Source organism: Phalangium opilio, unplaced genomic scaffold (genome assembly GCF_054372755.1).
Source record: "Phalangium opilio isolate 3A_F unplaced genomic scaffold, DU_Popi_V2 ptg000075l_1, whole genome shotgun sequence".
Classification (NCBI taxonomy): Eukaryota; Metazoa; Arthropoda; class Arachnida; order Opiliones; family Phalangiidae; genus Phalangium; species Phalangium opilio.
This window is the reverse complement of record NW_028324184.1, coordinates 834,727-860,021: the sequence shown is the minus strand read 5'-3', so window position 1 is coordinate 860,021 and position 25,295 is coordinate 834,727. Positions and strand designations below refer to the sequence as shown.

General features: G+C 38.6%; 4 protein-coding genes across 12 annotated transcripts in view; 2 read left to right on the top strand and 2 right to left on the bottom strand.

Moving 5' to 3' along the window:
* Positions 1-90: 90 nt before the first annotated feature.
* Positions 91-11,821, bottom strand: mle (dosage compensation regulator mle). 5 transcript variants are annotated; one of them, XM_089844216.1, is made up of 17 exons: positions 11,770-11,820; positions 9,212-9,301; positions 5,905-6,028; positions 5,676-5,819; positions 5,273-5,601; positions 4,664-4,710; positions 4,203-4,600; positions 4,065-4,142; positions 3,588-4,004; positions 3,359-3,515; positions 3,166-3,266; positions 2,697-3,088; positions 2,476-2,628; positions 1,896-2,421; positions 1,555-1,821; positions 1,173-1,486; positions 91-599 (listed from the first exon to the last, which is right to left on the bottom strand). In XM_089844216.1, exons 3-17 carry the CDS (start codon positions 6,019-6,021, stop codon positions 290-292), a joined length of 3,750 nt encoding a protein of 1,249 aa, XP_089700342.1. In that variant the 5' UTR covers positions 6,022-6,028; positions 9,212-9,301; positions 11,770-11,820; the 3' UTR covers positions 91-289. The 5 variants fall into 5 exon arrangements, with proteins under 5 accessions (XP_089700342.1, XP_089700343.1, XP_089700345.1 ...); XM_089844217.1 differs by lacking the exons at positions 9,212-9,301; positions 11,770-11,820 and adding an exon at positions 6,176-6,315; XM_089844219.1 differs by lacking the exons at positions 5,273-5,601; positions 5,676-5,819; positions 5,905-6,028 and adding an exon at positions 4,780-4,851 and having other exon boundaries at positions 11,770-11,821.
* LOC149658633 (endonuclease/exonuclease/phosphatase family domain-containing protein 1-like) lies at positions 6,930-11,391 on the top strand. 2 transcript variants are annotated; one of them, XM_089844223.1, is made up of 8 exons: positions 7,186-8,225; positions 8,296-8,347; positions 8,416-8,547; positions 8,613-8,741; positions 8,806-8,905; positions 8,966-9,025; positions 9,240-9,365; positions 9,461-11,391. In XM_089844223.1, exons 1-8 carry the CDS (start codon positions 7,186-7,188, stop codon positions 9,667-9,669), a joined length of 1,848 nt encoding a protein of 615 aa, XP_089700349.1. In that variant the 3' UTR covers positions 9,670-11,391. The 2 variants fall into 2 exon arrangements, with proteins under 2 accessions (XP_089700348.1, XP_089700349.1); XM_089844222.1 differs by having other exon boundaries at positions 6,930-8,225; positions 8,806-9,025.
* Positions 11,822-12,708: 887 nt separating the features above from the next.
* On the top strand, positions 12,709-15,567 carry LOC149658631 (transcription factor E2F5-like). 4 transcript variants are annotated; one of them, XM_089844228.1, is made up of 8 exons: positions 12,709-12,852; positions 13,007-13,116; positions 13,178-13,556; positions 13,782-14,057; positions 14,130-14,301; positions 14,978-15,049; positions 15,217-15,255; positions 15,320-15,567. In XM_089844228.1, exons 1-8 carry the CDS (start codon positions 12,739-12,741, stop codon positions 15,433-15,435), a joined length of 1,278 nt encoding a protein of 425 aa, XP_089700354.1. In that variant the 5' UTR covers positions 12,709-12,738; the 3' UTR covers positions 15,436-15,567. The 4 variants fall into 4 exon arrangements, with proteins under 4 accessions (XP_089700354.1, XP_089700353.1, XP_089700356.1 ...); XM_089844227.1 differs by having other exon boundaries at positions 12,992-13,116; XM_089844230.1 differs by lacking the exon at positions 14,978-15,049 and having other exon boundaries at positions 12,992-13,116.
* Positions 14,957-25,295, bottom strand: part of LOC149658627 (uncharacterized) — a 44,360-nt gene continuing 34,021 nt past the window's right edge. Inside the window, exons 4-12 of the mRNA XM_089844215.1 lie at positions 24,323-24,622; positions 24,062-24,252; positions 22,142-23,940; positions 21,510-22,075; positions 21,105-21,443; positions 20,079-20,420; positions 19,679-20,002; positions 18,724-18,827; positions 14,957-18,646 (exon numbers count right to left, since the gene is read on the bottom strand). Coding sequence (XP_089700341.1) covers positions 18,551-18,646; positions 18,724-18,827; positions 19,679-20,002; positions 20,079-20,420; positions 21,105-21,443; positions 21,510-22,075; positions 22,142-23,940; positions 24,062-24,252; positions 24,323-24,622 — 4,061 coding nt within the window. The 3' untranslated portion in view covers positions 14,957-18,550. The remainder of the gene's footprint in view (positions 18,647-18,723; positions 18,828-19,678; positions 20,003-20,078; positions 20,421-21,104; positions 21,444-21,509; positions 22,076-22,141; positions 23,941-24,061; positions 24,253-24,322; positions 24,623-25,295) is intronic.

Here is a 25,295-nt window from a genome sequence, read left to right as displayed (position 1 = left end):
TGATTAGATCACGTAATAGAAGTCGAGTATTGATTAGTTTCGGGTTAAGAGTAAACCACCCTCTGTATGTTAAAAACATTTAATACGCAATTTTATTTTATAAAATGCACAGTCTTTAATGGTTTTTAAAACATTTACAATGTGTGTAAATAAAAAAAAAATGTTACATCATATTCAATTCATACATTTATCAAAAAAAAAAAAAAAAACAACTACAATCAATAATTTGTTTGAACTTCTACAAACGAATTACTTAATAATTAGAGGTTTGCGGGTTGCACATCTCTACTTAATATCCTCCCCTGTAACCTCCACGTCCTCCAAAACCTCCACCACGATTTCCACCTCCATAACCACCTCCCCCGCGGCCATATCCACCTCCATACCCACCACCGCGATTTCCACCTCCATAACCACCTCCCCCGTAACTGTTACCACCTCCGGAAGAATTATTCCAACCCCCTCCATAACTACTTCCACCTCCGTAACTACCGCTACTTCCGTAATTATTATTACTACCTCCACCAAAACCTCCCCCTCCCCCGCGAGATCTTAAATTACCACTCAATCTAGGAGACTTAGCCGGTGAAGGTCCATCACTGAAAATAAAGCAAATCTTTGAGATTAAGACTTCGATGGCGGGAACAACCGAGCGGAGCCTCCGAAATGAACTAGGCCCATGCGTGTCCCTAAGCGAGAATATTTTTTTAACCAATTTAGTTCGCCGTGGTTTTACGCTTGGGGGCGCTTATATTACCGTAAAATAAACAAAGCTTAAAGCCGTGACCCTGTCGACTGCTTAAGTATTTGGGCCAAGGTCGCGGATTGTAAGTATACGTTTTTATTACCCTTACTGAATTATTTTAATTGAAATAATTTATTTTGTTGTCATCAATACAATCTAACCGAAAGATTCAATAAAAAGTGAATAGCCCCAAAAACATTTACGTTAATTTTAGGATGAAACGTTTCTCTATCATAAAAATTTTATGACTGACCCCTAAAATATCATCGATAATTTAAGGAAGACCCCTGTCACAACGGTAATATAAGCGCCATCTATGGTGAAAATATTTTCCTTAACAAACTGGATATTTCCCCACATAAAATTTGACATGCATGGGCCTAGTTCATTTCGGAGGCTCCGAACCGAGTCTACAACACACACTTACCATTCTTCATCTTCTAGTCCATATCTGGCGGCGTCCGAACGACTCAGTTTTCGAACAATATCTACAATCATCATGTTATCAGGAATAGGTTCGGTTAGAGAATCAGGATCACTAGCGGCGTCTCTGACTAGTTTTTCAACAGCGGGTTGTAGCGCTACAATTTTCGCCGCCAATTCGGGAGACATTTTCAAATTGATCCATTTATCAACAACAACAATACCATCGATAAGATCCACTCTGGTGCAACCAAAGAGCAAAAGTTGTAAAGGGGTAATCATAGTCATAGTTTTGCACGAAACCGCTCTGGTTCGAATCTAGGACAAGAATTACGACGGTAAAACCTCAGAACTATAAAGAAACATAGGTAAATTTCCATCATTACCTTTTCACCAAAAACAAAGAATGGACACGGAAATTTTGTAGGAAGATTTGTGCAGTTCACAGATGTTTTGTGAATCAAGGCGGATTTCCCTTCCGTGGTCAAAACCTTCCTCTTTTCTTTATGGAAACAAATATTCGGATAGTTTCCCATGACTAGAAGCGAAGTAACAATATCGAGTCGCGGATCTGGTCCATTAAAAACGTAATATTGAGTGCCCATTGACTCTTCGGGAAATCCAGCTGATTGGAGAAGTTCTTTTAATTGATTCTATAAAATAAATAATTATTTATTTATCCTTCCATCGTATTTTAGGAAGAGCCTTAGCGAGAAACGCAACGCACTTTCGCGTCAGCGGTAACCCTCATAGTTGGTAAAGAAACGGAAAATTGGTCGCAGAAACTTTGCTCGGACATTTCACCGTGCATTCTAGCTTCCTCCCATTGGATAAAAGCGTTTAACATAGTTAAATGATCGCTCCAACGACTTCCGGCAAATCTGTGGTGAATCCATCGCAGTCTTTTGGGGAAAACAGAGTCGAATGGTTCCGAAGACGAGGTACCATTAGCCACGATACAAGTTAAGGCGTCGGCGCAAGAGAAAATACATCCGATAATGATCATCTTTCCCAAACGAGGTTCGAGAGGTAATCGAGCCAAAATTCTTCCCAGAGGCGTCAATTCCGAACTTCTATCTAGAGCACCCATTTCTCTCAAAATAACCTCGGACTCAATCACCGCGTCAATTGGAGGAGGCTCTAAAGCTCGTCCCAAGAAGGTGCTGATATCACCGAGTCTTAATAACTTAATAGCCAAAGATATTTCGTGTAACGGAGTTCGGAATATCTCGGGAGTCGTGTAGTTATCCAACCTAAGTTAAAATAACGTCACACGGGTCATAACGTACGCGTAAGCGAGAGCTTACTTGTCGAATCTAGCTTTACTGCAAAGATGGTAACAAACTCCAGCCCTGACCCGACCCGCTCGACCCTTTCTTTGTTCTAAATTAGTCTTAGACGCCCAGACAGTGGCGTAGTTCGTCATATTATTATGGGAAGTAAATAATTTCATCTTAGCCCTACAATTTTTCATTGGAAGAATTAAGTAACGCCCATCTTGAATTCTAACCAAAAGGTACGTCCTTACTTGCAAGAATCAATAACGTACACCACGTCATTGATAGTAATAGAGGTTTCAGCGATATTGGTGGATAAAATCACCTTAGTAACGCCAGGATTAACGGGTCTAAAGACTTTGTGCTGTTCTTCGCGCGGGATTTGAGAATGCAGGGGTAAGATCAAATAAGAATTTTGTCCAAAAACGGGATGTTGTTGCAAATGTCTCATTAAGGCGAATATAAGATTCCAACCGGGTAAGAATATTAAGACAGCTCCATTATCACCGGGTGGTTTATTATTCTTAATATGTAGCAAAAGGGCTTCGATAATTTCAAAAGACGTTTCTTTCTCGCTTAATTGAGCCATTGAAGCTCTGGTGGCGGGCGAGTAATCATTACTACACACTTTGTTTAAGTCTTCCTGTTTACAATATATCGTTTACTATTTTCATTCTTCGCTGTAAACAAAAAAGTAATTAGTAATAAATAGTTACATACATCTTGATCGTCATCGGGAAGTTCTTCATCACGTCGACGCTTTCTGGAGTTTGGTGGTGGAATAAAGCCCACCATTTCAATGCAATCCTCCAAGAAGTATTCTACATACGCATTTCCAATTTCCAAGATATACCGGAATTAATTAATTTCGTCTCAAATAAGTAAGTGACGCTTAACAAAATAAATAACTAACCCTCAACTGGATAAGCCCTCCCTTCAACTTCAATAATAGGGCATCCGTTAAAATACTCTTGAAACAATGACGTATCAATGGTTGCCGACATAAGAATAACTCTGAGCTGAGGGAAAGCTCTTATCATGTCCCGTACAACCACCATAATAAAATCGCTCTGTATTAACAACCGTTAATATTGATTATCTCTTCAAACATTATTATTAATTATCATTAAACTTGACCATACATTAACATCTCTTTCGTGAATTTCGTCAATAATAACGTGCGAAACTCCTCTAAGACCAGCTTCGAGTTTCCTTAATAGGACTCCGACAGTACAGAACAAAATACCACCGTAAGGTCTGGGTAAACAAGACTCGAATCGAACACTGTAACCAGTGCTATTCCCCAAATCTTCGCATCTTTCTTCGGCTATTCTTTCCGAGACTGAAACCGCGCTAATACGTCGTGGTTGGGTCACTACGATAGAGCATTCAGCCCCGCGTCCTTGAACCACGTAATGGTCGAGAATATATTGCGGAATTTGCGTCGTTTTGCCACAACCAGTGGCTCCTCTGATAATAACAACCGAGTTATGATCAATAGCGTCTAAAATGTCGTTCTTTATTAGCCAAACTGGTAGCTCAGCCCGTTCATTCATCATCTAAAAAAGTCTAGAAAATGAGCGCTTGCAATACACTACGTCAGTCAGGGATAGTTATACCCTTTGAGTATTCGAATTATTTTGCAACTGATCATTGTAAGCTTCTTGCAAATCTCGACTTATTCGATCCAACGGCATCTAAATTCATTTTGTTTAACGCGAGAACCAATCAACCGTTTGAATGAAAACTTAACTCACAGTTGCCAGTGGTCCTTCGTCAATATTGCAACTAGTCCAGGGATTCCAATTTTGTTGAGGTGGTGACCAAGGAACTACGCCACCTTGACCAGTTTGTTCGTTTATTCTACGCTCTTCCTTAATAGGGCTAATCTTCAAAGCGAATGGAGTTTCGGGATTAACTTGCTGAGGAACTTGAACATACTCAATCCCCAAATTATCCAAAACGTTAGTTAGTTCCTGTTCAAGCTCGGGACTAACGGCAACGTCGTAAGGAAGGAGTTTATCCGTTTCCTTTTTTTTCGTTTGTCCCGTATAAGCTTCGATAATCCCCAAGTGAAATAACTGTCGTACGAGCGACAGAGCGCATGATTTGGACGCTTGTTGCTTATTAGATCCGTGTTCTCGTCCAGTAATCGCTATTAATAACTATCTTATAATTCCCCACCTCGAAAAAAATCTAATAACTTTAAAAAATTTACATCGTCCAAGTTTCTTGACGTAAAACGTCATCTCAGCTAAGAAACTCCTGTTTCGAAAGAATTAAAAACCCTCGATAAAGCGCCTCAATCAAAACCGAAAGGTAAATAAGGCTTACCATTATGAAAACCACAAACACTTTGAAACCCGTTTTACACCCAAAATATTGCGTGACGTGATAAATCGGACACTGGGGTGAACCATAAATAAAACAATTCCATTAATCATCAAGCCCGTAGTCATACAATCTCATTTCGCACAACGCGACTTTTCCGCCTTCATCAGCTTACTTTACATTTTCAATATGAATAAGCGCGATGATGGCGGACCAGTCGCTCATTTTTTTTAGCAATGGTAATTAACACGGGCTTGACAACGTTTCGTGGTAATTAGGTAATCTTTCAGGCCTTTGTTTAACAAAACAAAATTTGCGAACCAGTCAATGAAAGTTGACTGGTGAGCTACACATCAATTTCTCCAAAGGCCTTAAAAGCAAATCGTAAAAATCACTTCTTTCAACGCCGTTTCAAAGAAAATTTCACCCCAGCGTTCGACTTAATCAAGAAATGGGGTTTCGTACACAGATATGCCTATAAAGAATACAACTTCACCTATTATGATCGGGTCCGACTTGACTATATTTATACTCGGCGTTAATTTTATTCATTTGCATAAATTGATGCAATTTTGATTTAGCGTTATCCACAGTCCAATTGCCATGAATACTAGAATTGATATCTAAATCTTCGGCTTCTTCCAATTTTCTTTTATTGGCTAATCTCTCCAGATAATCGTTGCCACGATTTTCATTAACAGGTACATAGGCGTTGGAAAAATTTCCACCATCCTCTCCTTGGTGTATTGGAACTTGGTTTGGAATATTTTTCGCTCTATGCCCTTCTTGATCACCGAGACCCGGTCCGCCTTCGAGTATGGCGGACTTAAAAATCGGAAAATTTAAATACTTAATCAAAACCAGAGATACGTAATATCGCGAATTTCAATTAAATTTACGGGGATTTCCATCGGGACTTCATTTTGATTAACTTTTCCTAAGCGAACCAAATATAACAAGAAATCACGGGCGGCGTTCGTTTGCGCGTCCTTTTTATTAGTCGAGTTACCAACCCCGACGTAACTGTACCCTTCAACTCGAACCTTAAAAATATTCAAAGGTAACTTCAATTTCACGACAAAACCGGGGGAAATGGAGAATAACGTATCCGTGTTATTTTAAAAATACCTCGACTAAAAATCTTGGCCTGTTTTTCGAGCCAGCATTCTTAAATTCGTAATTTGGCGTAACTTTTTGCTTGCCGCACCACGCGTAAAGGAAAGATTTAGTTTGGTCACTCGCCATTCTACTTCTGGAAAAAAAATGCCAGTAGAATAAATAAGAAAAAGCGGCGCAATTACATGATACAACTTGAGAACTCGCAGACACGGCCAGGGCAATGGGCCAAATTTTATTCGCAATCGCAAAGGCTTATAAAGACGGAAAAAATAAAGCTTACATCGATTTTTGTATCGGATAAGACTAGAAATTCGGGTCGTCTCAATATATATTTAATTATTTAACTCCTCGAAACTTTGGTTGGTATTATTGATTATCAATTTTTGAAAAATCGCGAAGAATGGAATGATATTTTTCGATAAACCAATGATTGATAAACCCCGCCCAGCTGTTCCAAATTGCTACTACGCTCGCTGCTACCTTCTCTGACACTCGAGGAGAGAAGCCAGTGATGTTCAAAAATCACTAGGAGAACAACCTCTACTCAGTGTGTTAAAAACCTAGATTATGTATAACGCGTAAATAGCTTTTTAAGTTTAATTTCATTACAGCTGATAGACTAAGTTTAGGAAGTACGGAGTTCACTCCTTTTAAACAGCAATTTACGACTCTGGTAATTATAAATAATTTAATTCCAAGGCTATTAAAGTAATTGTATTAATTAAACCGACGTACGCGTTACATTAAGTCATCACGCAAAAACTCCACCCCCTCTACTGAATATCTAATAAAAATAGGAGCGTTAATTAATATATTTTTGCATGGCATTATAATACTGGTAGTTTATAACCACGGAATAATAATATCAGAATATATGACTAAACAAGATTTCTAAACGTTTTGGGCTATCTCTATTAATTTATATTCGTAATGTTCCCCCCCCCCCCTATTATTTTATCTCAATTTTCCTTTTACAGTCGTCGTAGAGCTAGATAAATACCGTCTTATCCTTCTATTCTTTAGGGCATTGAAATCTTGCGAAATTTTACAACCAATATCTCTTACAATTAGAGGAAAGAAAAAACACACAAAGGTCTTCCAGCAGCTAGAGTGGAGAAAGATTAACGCCGGGCGCCGCAGTTTTTACTCGGTTTTTCGTTTTATATAAATGATGTCCTTGATAGCGACGTTTTTCAAGAATGTTCCCATTACTTCAACCTTGCCTGAAAATTCCGTTTCCAAACCAAAACTCATTCGATAGCTTTAGTTAAATAACATTTACGTTACAAAATGGGCCAGCAAACTAGCAGGCCAAATCAAAATCTAAGTCGGAATGGCTCGTTACGCGGAAGTATCAGAAGCAAAGTTAATCGCCAACTAAGAAAGAAAAACTTGAGCGCCGTTTTTAACGTTCAAGAAACTGACATCAGTTGGGAATTGTTAAACATCAATACAGCGACGGAAGAAGAGCTTATGACTTTACCCGGGATTAATCGAACAGTGGCTCATAGTATCGTCGAATATCGACAAGCCATCGGCGGGTTCAAGAAAGTCGAGGATTTAGCGTTAGTGACGGGTGTCGGAGCCACGAAACTCGAACTATTTCGAGGAGAAATTACGATCAATTACAAGAAAAGAGTTCCGCACAATAACAGTTTTTTAAACGGAGGTACGAGTCGATGTTCGTCGCGAAATCAGTCGCTGGAATCTCTACCAACCTCGGAAACCGGAAGCGTTTTTACTACGGGCCGACATTCTTTTCGGCCCAGCTCGGCTAAAATGGTTAACGTCAACAACGCCAATGTTTTTCAACTGATGACGATTAGAGGAGTCGACCAAGAATTAGCCGCCAATATAGTCGATTTTCGAGACAGAAAAGGTCCGTTTACAAACACGAATGATATCTTAAAAGTTAAAGGAATGTCGCCGGCTAAATTATCGGCCATTAGAACAAATTTGATCGTGGAAAAACCTCCTCCGAATCAAGTAACAAATTTGAAAGAAGACAACAACGGAAACAAGATTGGATTGAGTAGCCACGCTTCCTTTTGTTACGGATCTTTGAAACAAACCCCTTCGAGCCATCGTCGAACAAGATCAGTACCACCGGGCAGTTCCTCGCCAAAAGGAGCGGAATCTTTGCTTAAAGAAGTGTACGGAATACTACTTAGGCAGAGCGTGCGACCCATCGTCGAAGACGTATTTAACAACGCCAGAAATGGAAAAGCCGCCATTCGAGCAGCAACGTGGAATATAGGAGATTTTTCAGTAGATAAATCAAAAAATCCAGGCGTTCAAGAAGTCATATGCCGAACAATCCTCGAAAATGGGTCAGTTCAAATTCAAAGTTGTAAATATCATGTAAGATTAACGTCCTAAAAATTGATATTCCTCGAGCAGAATAAGTCTACTAGTCCTACACGAACTACGCAGCGAGGAAGCTTTAAATACGGTAAAGAAAAATATTCTTCTAGAAGATAACTGGACTCTTAAGTTCCCAATAACGATGTTGTCTTTCAGATTGTCTCCGAATTAAACGAACCGACCCTTCCCAAAACGATAAGTTGGGAAGGTGAAAGAGGAAAATGGAAAGCCTCAATTCCCGCAACTTCCAATATAAACAACAATATTGATACTGAAAAATCATCCAAGGTGATTGATTTACTACTTTAATCCTTGTTGTAACGAATTAAATTTAATTTCCACAAATATTTCAGGTTTTCAGTGGCTTTCTCTTTGAAAGTAGTCACGGTCTCAAACTAACAGATTCCTCGATATTAATCCTACCCCCTCCCGCGTCTGAAAACGACCCACCGATGAGTAAAATATTACTCGGATGGTTTAAAGTAAGATTCGATACGGAATTTTCACGTAGAATAATCACTAATTTCCGAATTACGCGAACTTCAGATGGGAAGCTCGGATTTCATGGTTGTTAGTTGTCTCTTATCCGACGTTTCTCAATCCCAACCAGAAGCGCTTGCCAAATTAATAAAGGAAAAATTTCCAAGTAAGAAAAATAAAAGGACAGCGCAACAACCCTTTGCTAAAAAAAACTACTCTTTTTTAGTGGAATCAAATATATTAATGATAGAAGCGTTATCGCAATCTTCGTATCTCAAAACTGAAGGTAACTATCCTAATTCTTAAAATCTCGCGATGACGCGAAAATACTTTTGTATTTATTTGTTTGAGAGTAAGTAAACTTTCAGGCCTTTACGAAGGATTTAAGAAAGGTAAAATTGACCCGAATGAGCGCGTTTGTCGAGTGTTAGTGTTCCCTAGACGCGACCGAAACTCGCGGAGACATATTTACCTAAAATGTTAATGTATCCGTGAAACAGGATTCAAGTCGTCGTCTTGTCCGGGTTTCAGAGAATTTGTTCCTTCCAATACGTCAACAGTGCTAAACGGAAAAGCGCAATGTACGAGAATTTGGATTAGTGATAGTCTGGATAAATTACTTACGGGTAAACCTAAAAATACAGTATTTTCCATACTATCCTAAGAAAGTATTCCCCCCGGTACTAAATCGTCGATCTCTTTTTAATTTTTAAACAAACAGGATTTTGGGGAGTCGTGAAAGATGGCCTACACCATCTAGCCATACCTAATGGTTGGACGTGGGGTGGACCAGTTAGTAAATCCTGTCCCATATGGTTAGAAATGTTTGTGGAATGCAAATCTACGCCCGTTCCTATCCCCAACGGACTAAGACTGACGAACAACGCCAATGGAATTCCACCTCAAAATCCTAGCTCAAACAATTTATGACTTGCAACAAAAAAATCCGATATAAAATATAATGCTCAGAAAATTGTCGTTTTTCGAAAAAACTTTTATAACGTTTTAACGAAACAAAAGAAATAAACCAACTATAACTATAACTTTTAAAAGTCAAATGTTAGGCGGTAATTATAAAAATTTTAAATTTAAAACTTTCTAAAAACAAATTAATAAATTATAGAAGAGTGCCAGAATATAGAATTTATATAACAATTGTTCTTAGAGAAGTAGATTAACTCTAACGCATAAGAACTTGGCAGTACTACGTCACGCGACCTCACTCTAGCTAGAAACACCCTTAACGAAGGAGACTAATTAACTTAGAGTTAGTCTACTTCCGCCTATAGTCATTTACTAAATTGGCCATAAACATTTATTCGCGATAGAAACAAATAAATGGCCAGTTATATTATTATAAAATACAATTCCATTTTTTTGGGATTATTGTTAAACACTTTTGTTATTTTTATCCTATCTACTACCTAATTAAATTTGAGTTTATAATTATTAATATTAATATAATATGATTGTTAAAAAATTGTGATAATTTATTAATTTTTAAAAGAAATTTAAAAATATCTCCCTATACTATTTGTATCCTTTTCAATAATAGCTGGGAAAAACTTAACGCGTCACGGGGAATCATTACGGAGCTCGTGACGTCACCACGGCAATTCGCGAAGTATCATACCTACACAATGGAGAGAGAGAGACGCGGAAATAGGCCTAAAGATTCCCGCGTCGCGAATATTTTTTCCCGATAATAGTTTTTACAAAACATATCAGTATTGAAAAACTATTGAAATTTTGTACCGTGTATTATAATGTTTCAAATAATTAATTTTTAATTGTGGTTTTTTCCTAAATAATTAAACACCTGGTTCCTCGATACTCTTCAAAGCAAACAAGTGCTTATTTTTAAAGATTGTCTAAATTTGAATGTGAGATATTTAACGCCCCCGTTAATGTTAATAGTAGATTAATTGAACTAATTAGAACATAATAAGTGATATACCAACAACTATGCAAAGCTCGTAAAAACAAATAATGCACTGTTATAAGTTGAAATATATATATATATAATTTCTTTTTAAATTGTGTTAGATTTAAACTAATCTTCGGAAAAACAATTTCTTTCATTTATGAGCTGCAGCTTTGCACAGTCTTTGGTATTACTAGCTTACCTAAAATATAATGCTGAACGCAATTAAAAACAAAATCTTCATAATTATGGCTTAGATGTTTGCTTTAAACTCAAATTTTATTCTTAAATTTTTGAGGTTTGTTATTTTGCCGACACTTGTAATAATGAACTGATTAAGACGTGTCTTAATAGACAAATTCGGAAATTACAAACAGAGAAACCAACATACAGGGGCGTGACCGCCATTAGGGTATTCTACCCCCCCCCCTCGCGCCCCAGTGTCACGGTTTCTTTGTTAGTAATTTCCGAATTTATCCTTTGAAACTAAAGAAAAGCGCTAAATGGCTGCAAATCAAAGGTCACTAGTACAAAAGGGAATTTTAAGCTTGTCTATCGAAGTACATAAATTTTAACATCTATAGGTGTAATTTTCATACGCGAAGTGCCTCCACTTAAAAACAGGTGCTTAAATATTAAGGTGGTTTTTCACCACCGAATGTTAAGTGTGGATTGCAATTTTATTACTGTCAAGTTAGAATTAATAAAATTCAATGATATACGTCAATGCCATTTCATTAAAGGTCAAGGTAGACCATACATAGTTTTCAGTCACTACTTGACATTTGACAAAATTTTCTTAGCCGCTGAAGTTTGCTTACAGAGGACTGAAGGTATGGCTAAGAGAAATGGGGGGGGGGGGGGAGAAATTTTCTCCAGCCCTACCACCTCCAAAACCTATCTATTACATAATGGCTTATGGAATGTATATGTATCGTATATCATAACAGAGACACGTTAGAAATTTCAGAGACTGATGGCCAAGGCTTAACAAGAATGATGTTGCAATTTGTCCATAAAGACAATCCCATATTTATCATTTGATACAATGGCATGCACTAAATTTTAACTTCGTAATTTATTGAAAGACAGTAAAACATAATTACCTAAATGATTAAGTTATCCACAAAACGCGACACAAAAATCGACCGGCAAAAATAATCCAACGTAATAGAGAAACCGCGGCTAAGCACTACAGACTACCTCCTATATAAGAATAAAAAGTCGACTGTCGAGTAGAGTTCTCGACCATACAAAAAGTCTGCCCTCGCGTGATCGAGTGGGCTATGGAGTGACTCACTGCGAAAAATTTCCATTTTTTTTTTGGAAACATTCAAACGTCACAGCCATTGAGTTGAGAAAATTACCACTAGAGTGGCCTTGCCTATTGGGGTGCGTGGGACACTTTTTCTTTTAGTTCCTTTGGTTGCATCGGGATGGCGCCACAAGCGCGTGATATAGTTAATTGGGTCTTCCCGCCTTTTATTTTAGTTCCCTTAGTTGCACCGGGATGGCGTCACAAGCGCGTGATATAGTTTATTTATTTATTTATTGAGTGAATGATTGCCCACAAAGTCATCAAAGTGACGTGTAAATGGGCATCGTACGTAGTAACAAATTGTCAAGAGAAAACAAAAAAATTGGGTCTTATATCCTAGCGGATGGAAGACCATTCTAGTGGTAATTTTCTCAACTCAATGGTCACAGCGTCGGTTTGCGCGCGCTGAAATAGGCGGCAATAAAATCAATGACGTCACCTAGTAAGCGAAAAATCAGAGCTAGAAACAAGCAATACTGGAAATAATCTTAAAACTTTCAATATTTACGTTTAAGGGATTAACTATAAAATCCATATTTTTAATTAAATATCTTCCATAATTTGTATCCCTCAAATCCATCTTTAATGAGAAACATAAAGAAGAAGAATTTTTTTCCGAAAGGGTAGGTGTGTTGGAAAGAGATATAAACAATGTATATACTTGTTTCCAGCCCTTAAATCAGTGAACCAAATTTGAAATGATTGGTTCGACCCTCCCCACTCCCAGTTTTTAAACTTTAACGGAAAAGATATAAAAATGGCGTTGGATCCTAACGCCGCGAGTCGACATGAAAAGAGTTTGGGATTATTAACGACAAAATTTGTGTCCCTCCTACAAGAAGCTAAAGATGGAATTCTCGACTTAAAATCGGTAACTCTAAACTAAAGTTTCCATTTAAATTGACCCGAGCCTTTGGTACCTAAAAGTTATTTGCATGTTGGCCAAGGCTTAGTTAGGGTCCCTAATAAATAATGAAAATTGTTATGATCTCAATTTTAATGTAAACCAGAAATCCTTCTTTCAGGCGGCCGATAGCCTCGCAGTCCGTCAGAAACGAAGGATTTACGATATCACCAATGTCTTGGAAGGAATTGGTCTTATTGAAAAACGCTCTAAAAACAGCATCCAATGGAAGTGAGTTTTGACACTAGCCTTCTTCCATTGGCCTATTTTCTCAACCTAATTATTTTAAAAGGGGTGGTGGACCGGGTTGCAACACCAGAGAAGTCGGAGACCGTTTATCGCTACTTAAACAAGAAATTGAACTCTTGGACAAAAAAGAGAAAGAAATAGATCAACATCACGCTTGGATACAACAAAGCATACGTAACATTACGGACGAACAACTTAACCAACAACTAGCATTTGTTATGCACCACGAATTAAGTAGCGTCTTCAAAGATGATACCTTGCTAGCTATTCAAGCTCCATTTGGGACGCAATTAGAGGTTCCCCCACCTGATGAAGTCAATATTAATAAGAAAAAACGCGTCATGCATTTAAAATCACGTGGAGGACCTATTAATGTCTTGTTGGTCAATCAAGATAAAAATACAAGCCCAACTGTAGTTGAGGTACAATTGAATACAAAATGTGGAATTCATGAACGTCGGACGCAACGCCGCGATTTAGTACAGGCAAAGGCAGGGCGTCGTGCGCAAAAGGCGGCGGAAGTTTGCGCATGACGCCCTGCCTTTGCCTGTACTAAATTGCGTTGCGTCCGACGTTTATGAATTGCACCTAATATTGAAAATTGACAAAGAAAACAATGGTTGAAAAATTGACATTGACATTGTTAGGTACCTATTCCTTCGAGTTCCTCAGCAACAGGACCAGAAAAATCATCATCAGATGATGTGGAAATGACTGATGTTAGTGAAAACTCGGTTGTGGCGGCGCCTCAACAGTCTTCTTCGGAGGCAATTGAAGCTGAGAAAAAACTTGACGAGCAGGTTCCTTCAATGACAGAAAGTGACAAAACTTCCACCACCACCACTCAAAGTATTACCGATAGTACAGAAAGCGCTATACCAAAATCACCCCCTGCAAAGCCTGAAACACCACCACCTATAACTGTAATTAATCAAACTTATTGCCTTCAGTTACAACTTTAATCCGTATTAAAATAAATTAATCTAATTTAACAGACAGATGAAACTCAAGTAGCCCCAGTTACAAGAATGGCAACTCGTCATTCACCCCGTAAACTAAATCAGCAGCCATTAGCTCCGGTACAAACTACAGTCACAGCCAAAAGAAATTTGAAAAATATTAAAGTTGACACCCAGCAGGTGGACAACGCGACTTTTGATAAAAGTGGTGAGAATTTTTTGTATCCTTAATTAATTACAGGGTTCATACAAACCTGGAAAACCTGGAAAAATCAGGGAAATAAATAGATGACAAAAACTTCAGGGAAATTTAGAATTTTTAGTAAAATTCAGGGAAATCAGGGAAATTTGCGTTAATCAGGGGCCGAGTAATTAAGCAAGTTGTTCATAAACATCCCCTCCATAGGATTAACATTACACTATACTTTGGAGGCTCGTAACTCTGGTTCTACTAGAGATACGGGGATGTCCTTTGAGTATGTTATAGTCCTATTTATCCCCCATCCAACCATACTAAAAACTTAGGGTTGCGACAAACAGGGGCCGAGTAATTAAGCAAAATGTTCATAAACATACCCTCCATAGGATTAACATTGCACTATACTTTGGAGGCTCATAACTCTGGTTATATTAGACGTACGGGGATGTCCTTTGAGTATGTTATAGTCCAATTTGTCCCCCCCCCCCTCCGTTAACATTTGCACCATAGGATACTCCATATACGGGAAAAAACCTGGAAATCTCAGGGAAATTTGTTGTTTTCCAAAAGTTGTATGAACCCTGATTATTACCTTTGTAATTAAGATGTTTAAGTCACCTGTTAGAACATAAATATTTCTAACACGGTTGCTTTATTTATTTAAAAAAAAAAAAAACATTCAAAGAAAAAGCTGTCTCACCATCAGCTGACATTATGAAAGATCTTACACCAGAAATGCTTTTTGATACATCTAAAAGTATGTTCTTTATCTCTCTAATTAGTCATTTTCTAATTAGACAAACAAAACAAGCACAAGCTTAATTGGGTGTGGAAAAAAACGTCTTAGGTCTAATTAGGAACAAAAGGAATGATGAAAAGATTAAATTAATTCAATTAATTGACCTTGTTTTAATTAAATTGTAGTTGATTTGGACTTTATGGATGAACTCTTGGCTGGTGGAAGTAATTAATATAAAACTTTGTAGTAATATAATTAAAAATAATTAATTTATTTACCTTACTTTAGATTTCTCACCTCTTTTGAGGTTAAGTCCTCCACCGACCGATAGAGATTATTACTTCAATTTGGATGACAGTGAAGGTGTCTACGATCTGTTCGATGTTCCGATGCTTCCACATTGAATTCAACTACATACTTTGTTTTGTTTTTTTCTTTTTCTTTTCACTTCTTCTGTATATATCATTTATTAAAGTGTATAAATGATTGTATTTGTATTTGTAAATAAACTTGTCATTCTTATATTACTAAAGAAATATTTTCACGTTTCTTTTTTTGTTTTTTGAGCTGAAACATTTTTCAGTATTTTGGTTTTTTTTTTATACAAAAAAAAGACTTACATACATTTACACTTTTTTGGTAATTAGGGGGGAGGAAGGCTGGGGGGACGGGGGGGGTAATATAATATGTATATAAATTAAAAAGACCGGGGGGGGGGGAATAACTAAAGAGAATTAAATGAATGAACAATGAAATAATTAAATTTTGGATGCCAAAATATTTTCAATCAAAATTATTATAAATGTAAATTGGGATTTAACTTTCTAATGTTAAACTTTGCTCTGATGAATTAAGCACATTGTTTAATTTAATCTACTACGGAAGAAAATTTAAAATTGTCACTATATTTTTCATTTTAAAAATATATATATTTAAATTATTAATAAAAGTGGTAGAATAATTAATTTCCTTAAAAGTGTGACACTCCTATAAATAGACCTACTTTGATTAATTAATGTTCGCTATTAAAAGAGAGGTAGAATATGGTAACAGTATTAATATTAACAGAAGTGTGATGAGACTAGAAGTACTGAGCTAACCAAATTCTTCACTCGGCGAAAGTGAATATTCTTGATAACACAAGAACGGTTGGCCCTCTAGTGGCGGTTTCAGAATTTTCCCTCCAAAACGTGAGACGCTCGCGGTGGTAGACGGCCGAACTAGATTCAAGGAGCCGCGTCCGTGTTTCGCCGCTTTAGGTTGAGGGGAAGGGGATAGGAAATGTTTTTGGAACTCGACCAATTTTTCTCTCTCTAGCGTAGGCGCGATTGAAGCGGCGTAAAATCCTCAAATTTGTTCACTAATGCCAGGATCTATTACCAATGCTAGAGCCCTTCACTTCTAGTCTCATCTCACTTCTGATATTAACAAAATAAGATTCAAGGGGGTTGACAAAATGAGCTTAATTTTATCATTGAAATTGCGTATAAAGAATTAGTTGAATAGCACCTTCGTTAAAAAAGATAGTAAATTCTAACTATGGTGGATGAATACTATTTGAAGCTGGTCGAGTATGACCAACGGACCACGCTTTAAGCCTTGGTATTATATGAAACAAGATCTCATTCACGTGAATGAGATCTTGTATGAAACTATATAGCACCTCGATTGATTATACTACGTCACCTTCATTGCTAATTGTTTAATAGATATTAAAATTAATAAATAAGATAAGAGAAGTATCACACTTGTAAAATAATTAAAACCACCACTTTAACCAATTATAATGTAGCGTTGATAGAAACGAATTGTCACGTCAGTAAAAAGTAAAATAAAATTATTTCTATAGCATTTTTTAAAAAAATATTTTTGATAATTCAAGTAGTAGTAGTTGTATTTACTATATATAATTCTTCCCCCATTATATTTTTTTCGTGCAAATCGAAGAGTATCGTTATTATTTTTGCGTATTACACGAAACAATTAATGATATATTACGAGTTAAAAATAATCGCTATAAAAAGATTTTTTTTTTCTTTTTTTTTTTATATTTGTAGTATAATTTGTATATCACCCAAGATTAATTGGGTATTAACTTCTAAACAGTTCACTTTTTCTTATTATTATTTTAAATTTTAGGTAGACTAGTTATATTATTTATTTCTTATTATTATTTCTAATAAATTTGGTAGATTTTTTTTTTTTTTTTTTTACTTTCTTTGAAATACGTCAAAAACTTCAATGTATGGTTTTAAATAAAAAAACCACGTAGGTACGTTTTTGATTTCTATTTCCCTTTTTTTATCATAGAAATTAAAGGATAGGCGGAAAAAGAGTTTGGGTTTGTTGGTTTCGTATCATTTTTAAAAAAATAAAAACTAAAATCCGATAACTTGGTCCATTTTTATATATAATTATTGTGGAATGAGCGGGAAAAAATAACGGGAACTTATCAGTCTTATCAAAAATGGATTTATGTACTAAGAACGTCGGATCATAGCTTTAGCCTCTAGTACCATCCTCGCATACTTTATTGAGAAACTTCGTCTGCTTATATTTTGACTCCACCCACAAATTCGATCTCTAGAAGTAGCTATATAGTACAGAATTTGTGGGTGGAGTCAAAATATAAGCAGACGAAGTTTCTCAATAAAGTATGCGAGCAGGCTTGGAAATAAGGTTTATTTCTGAACTAGTCCTCCGGACCAGTGACCCCCTGATGTCTTAAATATGAAACTGGTCCCGGGACCAGTGACCCTTCCCCAAGTTATTTTTCTACTGGTCACAGGACTTGTGGTCGTTCTCTCTTCTAGAAAATCTCTCTCGGCTTAGGGTTGTATACACAACTGGACTCATGGAGTCGAAATTTATGTTCAAATGAAAATAATTAAAGAGGTCCCCATATCAATTTTTAATAAAAGTAGGAATTATTAAACTAGTCATTGGGACCAGTGACCCTCACGTTTTGAATAAAAAAAGTGGTCCAAGCTATTAATAAACTGGTTTTTGACCTGTAAACCGGTCTTATTTCCTAGCCTGGTATGCGAGGATGGGTAGTGAGTGAATTTGCTACGTTCAACGTTCTTCTTACATAAATCCGTTTTTGGTCTTATTGAAACAATTCAATACGATCGAGTTTCGGTAGGAGAAGGAACTCCTAATATTGGGGTGTTTTTTTTTTTTTTTTTTTTGAAGGTTTTCATCGTAATTTGTTATAGATTTCTCACAAAATGTAGGTACTTTTAAACAATTAAATATTGGTATTTTTCGCTTGTCAATCTTTTGTTAGAAGATATCAATATCACAGCACTTTGGGACTGCCGTGTTTTTTTAAGTCACAGCAAAACGTAAAACAAAAATTAAAAAAAGCTTGTTAACGAACCTTTTTTGTTTTTTTTTTTCTTTTGGCGCCTTTTGTAGTATCGTTATACTCGTTTCGTCCTCGCTGCCGAAGAATGCGCATGCGCCGCGTACTTCGCTAATGCACTTTTATTTTATTTTTTATAATTATATTAAATACTATCTAATTTGACGTAAAGATTTTTTCAAATTGTCTATCGCCGACTGATGCCTTTGTCGTTCCTCGTCCAAATGACGTTTTAACTGATAAAGTTCCTAAAGTTATTCGATAAAAACCATGAAAGTGTTAAACGTAACCTTGCTAAACATGGACCGAAAACTCTTAATCTTACATTCATTCTGTGACTATAAATCTCAGCCGCTCTGTCCAATTCTCGCGAACGGGACTGATTAACATCGCACCTTTCCGTTAAAAAGTCCCTTTCCAAATTTTGTTCTAAGGTAACCACGGGAATGACATTATAATCTTTAAAGGGACTGTAAGGATTGCATCGGCGGGTGGGTAAAAATTATTTGAAATACGTCAGAGTCACGTGCTGCCAAGAAGAGGCGTGGTTCAAAGAAGCTTAGTTCGTTTTATTTCGAAAACAAGCACTTCAGGGAATTGGCGCTGCAATCTCGCGAAATACAAGGACTAGATGTCCAGTCCCACACTATGTGGAGTCGGAGCCTCCGAAATGAACTAGGCCCATGCGTGTGGCGAAGCGAGAATATTTTTTTCAACCAATTTAGTTCGCCGTGGTTTTACGCATGGGGGCGCTTATATTACCGTAAAATAAACAAAGTTCAACCCCGTGACCCTGTCGACTGCTTAAGTATTTGGGCCAAGGTCGCGGATTGTAAGTATACGTTTTTATTACTCTTACTGAATTATTTTAATTGAAGTAATTTATTTTGTTGTCATCAATACAATCTAACCGAAAGATTCAATAAAAAGTGAATAGCCCCAAAAACATTTACGTTAATTTTAGGATGAAACTTTTCTCTATCATAAAAATTTTATGACTGACCCCTAAAATATCAAGGATAATTTAAGGAAGACCCCTGTCACAACGGAAAAATAAGCGCCATCTATGGTGAAAATATTTTTCCTAACAAACTGGATATTTCCCCACGTAAAATTTGACATGCATGGGCCTAGTTCATTTCGGAGGCTCCGGTGGAGTCTTTGTATCTTGTTGTCGCGTGGTGCCTGTGACGTATTTCCAATCATTTTTACCCGCCCGCCGATAGCTTCTTCGCAGTCCCTTTAATAGGCCTACATTGAGAATGCAGAGTGAGACATACCTCTTCTATGCTTCTCGTAGGATTCCATAATGGCTTCAATTCCCGGCCATTTTAAGCAACCGTCACTATCCCGGTCACTGAAAGACTCTTGTACGCTCGATTCCATTTTAACCACCGAGTTATTACGGTTACTATCGGACAACGAAGATACACTCGGTATCGAAGAAATTTGGGGAGGAAGTAAGGAGGAATTGGCCAGTTTTGGCATTCCAGAGTAAGAGGCACCGAGGCTCTGATGATTTTTTGTCGAATTCGACGACGAAGAGGGATTATGAAAAAGTGGGGGAATTGGTAATGACGAAGGTTCTCGCGAAATGGTACTTTCTGCATGTTGAGTCAAAAGTAAGCCTACGTTACGAAATAATTTTAACGGAAAAAACAATGATTACGATCAACTTACCCATTTGTTGCTTCGTTGTTTGTAGCACTAACTGGTGAAATTCTTGGACAAACTCCCGCGGCATTTGCCTCTGCGTTGACGTACTCAATGGCGGTGGTTTCAAGCCAGTATTTGACGGTTTATCCTTCGAAGGCGGCGGTGGAACTAGATTGGAAGATGATGTTACGGTGCCTTTGGAAATTGGGGTTGTTGTCAGAAAAGCGACTCTTTTATCAGAGTCAGAGGCACCCGTCATCGGTTTCAATGATCGACTTGATGGTATTAAAGGTGGAGGAACGGAAGGCAGCCCACTATCACTCTCGGAGTTAAGTTGAGAAGGAATGTTATGCCTTGGATTTAAAACTGAAATGATAAAGAGCAAGGCGTTTTTGGTTTTATAAAGTAAGCGAGTTGAACAAGATTAATTCAGGGTTCGTACAACTTTTGGAAAACAAATTTCCCTGAGATTTCCAGGTTTTCCCCCATATATTTCCCTGAGTTTTCCAGGTTTTTCCCGTATATGGAGTATCCTATGGAGCAAATATTAACGAAGGAGGGGGGGGGCAAATATGACTAGTATAACATAATCAAAGGACATCCCCTTATCTCTAGTAGAACCAGAGTTATGAGCCTCCAAAGTATAGTGTAATGTAAATCCTATGGAGGGAATGTTCACGAACAGTTTGCTTAATTACTCGGCCCCTGTTTGTCGTAGCCCTAAGTTTTTAGTATGGTTGGATGGGGGACAAATTGAACTATAACATACTCAAAGGGCATCCCCGTATCTCTAGTAGAACCAGAGTTATGAGCCTTCAAAGTATAGTGTTATGTAAATCCTATGGAGGGAATGTTCACGAACATTTTGCTTAATTACTCGGCCCCTGTTTGACGCAAATTTCCCTGATTTCCCTGAATTTTACTAAAAATTCTAAATTTCCCTGAGTTTTCCCTGAGGTTTTTGCCAACTATTTATTTCCCTGATATTTCCAGGTTTTCCCTGTTTTCCAGGTTTGTATGAACCCTGTAATTAACACTTTCACGGCTTACATTTTTTGGAATTATAATCAAGGACGCGATGTTGCGGCGAGTGATGAGATTTTGTTTCGCCATCTTTCAGAGACGTTTCCATATTATCACGATGGTTTGAAGAAAGACCCGATGGTTGAAATGTTTCTGGGTTTTTATTGCAAACGAGTCCATTGTGATTAGGATAAACAGTATCGGATATTTTTCGTTTCGTTCCTCTGGGTCCTAAGTCATTTTTATTTGGCTCGTGATTGTTGTTGTTTGAGGCACCGTTTGTTTCGTATATTTCCATAAGAGGAAGTGGTATTCTATGTCGCCGACTACGGTCGTGAAGAATGGCTTTCCATATAACGTCTTGTTCTGAAAGTAAATCATTTCCATTTTCGTTATCGCTTTGCTCCCGAGTCTTATACGATAAAACCGCACCTTCTCTAATTTCATCGTGAGAATTCACTTTCAATTCTAAAGCTTCCATGAAGCTTTTCTGTTGCCACTTTGATTTGCCATTTTCCCCGTTAACTTTCTTTGTTGACGAATTTGACGAGGAAGATGGACGAAACGATAAAGGTGAAACGAGTAGCGAAACCGGGATTGGTCTTTGATTTTCTTGATCTTCCGATTTGATCACTTTCAACGGTACTGATTCTTTCAATTGCTGTTGCCTTCGAAGGAACTTTTCCAATTCCAATTCTTTCCTTCGCTTGGTGGTTGTTAGTCCCACGCTTTTCAGGATCTCCATTTTACGCGGTTCACATTCGGGTTTGAGCGGAGGACCTTTCGAGAGAATGAAAGGTCTGCTAAGGCCCCTAGGTCCCCAATCCAGCCAGGGTTCCTTCTTGTTTCGGTCATCTTTTTTAACCCGCGCTTTGACCGTACCCTCCGCGTTTTCTTCGTTGTCAGAGCTTTCAGAGTCACTAACGTAAGACCCATCCACGCGAGCTTTCTTTAACCGAGCTTCCTCCAAATCTAACTTACTGACTAAAATCTCCACGCTAAAAATTAATGCAAGGACATAACTTCAGTCACACGCTCGCGTTGAAATAACAGTGAAAACTTACCAATTACTCTCAACGTGGCTAGTCCTAGGAACAGCCTGAAACCCTCTGGCGTGTTCGGCAGATTGATGTTGAGTGTAACTGAAATGATGCGATGGCACGCTTGGCGGTTCTTTCGATTCAACCGTCGATTTTTCCAACTCCATCAGACGCGATTCCTGTCGATAATACGCCCATCGATCCAAGGTAACGGCTTTCTCGGTCGACCTACTACCGTCCGAAATGTTTTCCCTATCCATTATCATCCCCGACGGCCTATTGTGGTCATCCAGCCTGGGTATTGCCCCGTTATACGGTACATTGTGATGGTTGGAATGTCCCGTCATTGAATGAGAATTCTCAGGCACCTTTGAAGAGTTGAATTTATTACTCTTTCCCTTATCATAATTGTTTGTTCGTAAGGTCTCGTTATTTAAATTGTACGACGAATGGCTGGAAGAATGCTTTCTTTGTTGTTGCTGTTGCCTCTGCAAATGATACTGTTGCAGGTGAAACTGTTGCCGATTAATGTCCTCCTGCGTTGGTCCACCGGATGATCCGTGATAATTGTTTGGAGGATGGGGATGATGATATTCCGTACGAATGGGCACTTGGTGTTGATCTAAAGGAGCCGTTTGATGTTGATGTTGAGAAGGTGGCTGAGCAGATAGTAATGGAGGAGGAGGATGCGAAGGCGGTGCTGAGGGGGAATATCTTTCGTGTCTCTCGTGTCTTTCTTGCAGATGATGGTTCTGCGCCGACAAGTTATTGGCCGCGTTACTAGCTTGCCTCGCCACCCACAATTCTACATCGTGGTGCCTAGAACGGTGTAGGTCTTGATTCGATGTGCCCGATGGGTGGTGGTGAATGGCTAAGTTCAAAGGCGTGGACGCGCCACCGTTCGGAGACTCTGGAGAACGAGACGGGGGCGGTGGCCCGAGCCCTGGGTGGTGGTGGTCACGTGGCGTCCCGTGAGTTATTGAACCATGCCGGTGATCAGGCGACTCCAAATGCCTGGATAGATGTAATGGTTGGATTGGACTGCTTCGTTGTTCGCTGTTTCCTTCGTTTATAGGATCTGACAGTCGACGATTAATGGCGGAACTAGGGTGATCTCTTCTATCATAAGAGTCTGATTCGTTCATTCTATCGTCGTACTTCATCCGACTATCGTGGTTTGTCGAGCTACTGCCCGGGGAGACGAAACTTTGGGCTTGCGAGATCATCAGATCTCGGGGGTAATGAGAACCAGGATTGCTCGTAGGGAAGAAAGGCACAGATGATGGAGCCGCGGATGGTTGAGGAACTGGAGGCGGAGGCAAGAGACCCGCTTGAGATAAGGGATGCATCAACGAAGGCGAGCGTAGCATTGAGCCATAATGGTTCAGAAACACTGGATCTTCAAAACGATAGGCTGGATGAGCAAGATGAGGAGGGGCCGGTAAAAACGCCGAAGTGTATGGGTATCCACTTGGCGGATGTTCGTAATGCGAAGGTAAATGATGGGATGGTGGAGTCGGGTGTTGATGAGGAGACGGCCCTTGGGGATGAGGGCCGTGGGAACCTAAGGAATGCCGATTGGCGTCATCCAAGCCACGATACGGTTGAAAACCGCGTCCCGAAGACGAAGATGTAGTCGGTATGATGGGAGGTTGGTGCTCTTCTAGTCTTTGACTCCTTGATTGCAAGTGCGACGATGAAAGATCTTTGATCGAATAATGATCGTCCCTTTTGTCGTATTTGCCATCATGTTTCAACAAAGGGTCCCCTAACCTATTTCCGTTCGATTCCCTCGAAGACATTGAGCCAAGATCGAGGGGTTGCTAAGAAATTAACGAGCGAGTTCGAATTTTTTACTTAATAGAGCAGTCCCGTAGTTTGTAAAAGCATTCCTAATTCAATATTCTAATTTAAGCTACAAAATGAATTAGATTCTTAACCAACCTTTTGGCCTTCGTGATGATTATTCACTAACAAACTATTACTCGAAGGTGGAGGCGAAGATAGTCTACTTTGATGCGAATGAGGGTGTACATTGTTCATGTAGACACCCTGAGGAATAGACCTCTTCGGCGTTGTCGAACGCTGGCTGTATGCGGGAGACGAAACGGGCGTGATAGGCGACAAGTCTTTCTCTGAAATTTTACTAACCCGATTGAACATCTACCCAATTAAAGTAACGCTAGTCCTCCTAAAATAACTTACCGGTAGCCGGATCGACCGCTTGTTTTGCCAGCTTCCGAAGTGCCGCTGCAAAGCTCGATGTCCTTGCTGCGTTGTAAGCCGCTGCTGGACTTCCCCCATAAACTCCCAAATTATGATTCGGCGCCCCTCCGTGGGATGACGGAGGTGCGTGGGTGGGCTGTGGACCCACTTGATACAAGGGGGATACTGCCGTTGCCATACTTCTTACCGAAACTGGTTTAGGAGCGTTGTTACAGGTTGTATGAGGTTGCTGCATATTCAACATCGATGGAGCCGGCTTTGACACCCCATGCCCCAGACCTGCCATATAACAATAACAAAAAAAATCCAAACTTTAATAAAGATTACTATAAAAAGCATAAACTAAGTTACGAATGCCAACATGGCTCAAATAACCCCCACCTTTAAATTTTTCGTTATACGAAGGTCAAATTTATAGAACCTTCTTAAAATCATTTACTTTTGTTCTTAATTATTGGTTTATATTCGTGAAAAAAAAATACGTAAACAGACGCTTCCATCAAAAAGAAAGGTCAGATTGTTTGTTCCCCCTATCTCAAACCACGCGGGTCACGGGTCTTCCGTTTCCCACTGTGCCAGACTTAACACCCGAAATGTTTACGGTGCCCGAAAAAGAGAGGGAAAAAAGCACCAGGTTCCAACTGCGCTGTAAAAGAGAGAGAAAGAAAATTTGGCAACCTTCGACCTATAGACGCGTCCCATTCATCAAAAACTGTACCAGCAGCTGGTTCGCCACCTGCTTAGTAAACCAGAACAGGAGAGAAGAGGACCCATAGATTGAGGAAAGAATACGGCTCGGTTAGGTTTAGGGGTACTTATATAAAAATCTTTAGGCCAATATAACCAGTGGAAAAGAGAGCGAAACGAAGGTTAAACGCGGGTAGAGACCGAGCTTAGCTCCAAAACTGAAGTTAAGATGTAAAGTTAACCGGTAATCGTGACGGTCGCGAGA